Source organism: Camellia sinensis, chromosome 5 (genome assembly GCF_055761805.1).
Source record: "Camellia sinensis isolate YWXY chromosome 5, ASM5576180v1, whole genome shotgun sequence".
Classification (NCBI taxonomy): Eukaryota; Viridiplantae; Streptophyta; class Magnoliopsida; order Ericales; family Theaceae; genus Camellia; species Camellia sinensis.
The window spans coordinates 172728174-172730461 of NC_138965.1; the positions used below are offsets into that span (position 1 = coordinate 172728174).

Here is a 2288-nt window from a genome sequence, read left to right on the forward strand (position 1 = left end):
TGTCTACATCACAGTAAAACCATAATTATAAAATATGTCATTAATGCTGTCACACATACCATTAATGGTGAAATAGAATTAAAAAGGGAGTATATGAATAGTCGGCCGTAGTTATTTTTCAGTGTACACTAAAATTCATAGAAGGACAAAATTTATTTAATACGTGCTCATATTGTCATAACACAACATAATAGATAAGAAAACATAAATTACTTAAAAGTTCAAAAAAAAAAAAACATACAAAGATAGGAAAGGGAAGAGGATATCATGGAAGGAAAAAGAAAAAAAAAAAAAAAACCAAGTAAGGAATAATGAAATCATTTTTTAGTTCAGACAGGGAGATTTGATAACGCAATCAATGAAGAGCTTCTGACTTCACTGCAAAACGAGGATCATAGGTAGGCGCAAATGGGTAGGAGTGCGCATAAAAAACCTTCGTCATTCCTTATCCTTGAACAGTGTCAGTGCCTTAATGTACTGCACTGGTGGTATGTCCCCAAGCTCTAGTAATGCATCTTGACATGCATCAAGAGAGTAATCATCACCACCTGCACTTACAGCCTCTGTCTCATTTTCTCGTGCACGCGAATGTCCTGTTTTTGCTTGTACATAGGATGTGAAAGCTGCGCACACATCATTAAACCCACTTGACTGTGACTTTTTAGAACGACCACTATCAGTTTGGCTGGTTGTAGGGCCCCTCTTGTGACTTTTGCCCTTTGCTGGATCCATGTACTCATCCCCAAATAAGTTAACAGGAATTGCCTCAGCAGCGTTACTCCCACCGGCATTACTCCCACCAACATCAGGGTTCCAAAATTTATTTAACATGTCATCTTCTTCTTCTGAGTCAAGGGCTCCTTGTGTGGATGCACGGGATAAGGCCCCTGTGGCACAACAATTTTCAACAATTTCTGTCATTTCTTGAAAATATTCAAATCCTTTTGTCCTAAACTTCTTCACATTTCTGTTGGCCTACAACAAATACAAATAAAGAATTAAGCACTGTATGTATCATGAAATCTTTAAATTAAAATTATTTAATAGTACAGATTAATGAATAACCTTATCCCAAAATTCATCAGGTGCAACAACAGTGCCTATAATTGGATCCCATCCCAGACCAGTCTGTGCCTGGAGTCGCTTAAATGTCTGATAATCAGCTTTCAATCGCTGATATTTTTGGCGCACCTGTGTTGCTGTATACCGAAATCCATACAGATTGTGCAACTCATTTGCATAATGATTCCAATGCCTAATTGTCCACGAAGTAGTACGGCCAGTTGTTTGATTTTTTCTAACCTCATCTCTCAACATATTTATTAATTTTGTTTCACTTCTGGCCGTCCACATTTTTGTTTCTTGGTTGTCATCAGAATTATTTTCATCCATCTATAAACATACAAATGAAATTTAAACTAGTCTGGGGTAGATATACAAGACAAACAGATCATAACAGAGCAAAATGATTTCAAAGAGAACACAGATAAAAAAAAAGCAGATGATATTATTTAAAGGAAAAAAATAGCGTAACAGATTACTTCAATTTAAATAGCAGAAATATAACCACAACTAATAAAAAAAAATCAGGTAAAAAAATCAGGTAACATTATCTTTGAATGGTAGGAGAAAACCAGTAAAAAAGATGTAAGGAAAATGGGACGGGTAGAAAATGAAGTAGGAAAAAAACCAGTAAATAAACCAGTGAATGTAGTTGAAAAAGGGATGGGTAGGTCGACCGGCCGGATGACCTCGGGGACGACCGGCCGGGTGTCCAGGTACACCGACTCAAGTTCACAAGTTCTTTTCTTGCAGAAGGTTCAAACAGCTCACAATTGAAAACAACAACTGATCTGAAATGAGAAATAGGCGTCCACAAATTATGAGAAACCATTTGCGAACTGATTTTAACTTCTCAAAAATTATTTATATATAACAGATTCAGATCGATTTAGCAGTTTACTGCTATTCTTCTTCGCAAAAGGTGAAACAGTTCAGGAAAATAGAAAACATCTTAAAATAAAAAAAATAGTCCCTTACACTTCTCAGAAAATATTTGAGAACTGATTTCGACTCATATAAAATCGTTTGCAGTTGAAGGATATATTTACCAGATTAGTAGGAATTGAATAATTATCGCCGGTGATGGAATGTGTATACTGACTTAATGTAGCACTGTTTCTTCGTCGGATTCGACAATAAATTTCATAAATTTGACTTGAAAGAAAAATAAAATAAAATTAGGGATGAATTTTTCAAGTCATTTTCGTATAACAAAATATGTAAAT

The 2288-nt window shown here is 35.2% G+C and overlaps 1 protein-coding gene across 1 annotated transcript; it reads right to left on the reverse strand.

Annotated features, from left to right (window-relative positions):
* Positions 1-438: 438 nt before the first annotated feature.
* LOC145791872 (uncharacterized) lies at positions 439-1392 on the reverse strand. Its single transcript, XM_082872330.1, has 2 exons — positions 1066-1392; positions 439-975 (listed from the first exon to the last, which is right to left on the reverse strand). Exons 1-2 carry the CDS (start codon positions 1390-1392, stop codon positions 439-441), a joined length of 864 nt encoding a protein of 287 aa, XP_082728456.1.
* Between the last annotated feature and the right edge of the window lie 896 nt (positions 1393-2288).

Excerpts from the sequence above, each read along its gene's own strand:
- LOC145791872 (XM_082872330.1), bottom strand. The coding sequence starts at position 1,392 with ATGGATGAAAATAATTCTGATGACAACCAAGAAACAAAAATGTGGACG. Across the intron at positions 976-1,065 it reads CTGATGAATTTTGGGATAAG|GCCAACAGAAATGTGAAGAA; the intron begins GTTATTCATTAA and ends TATTTGTTGTAG.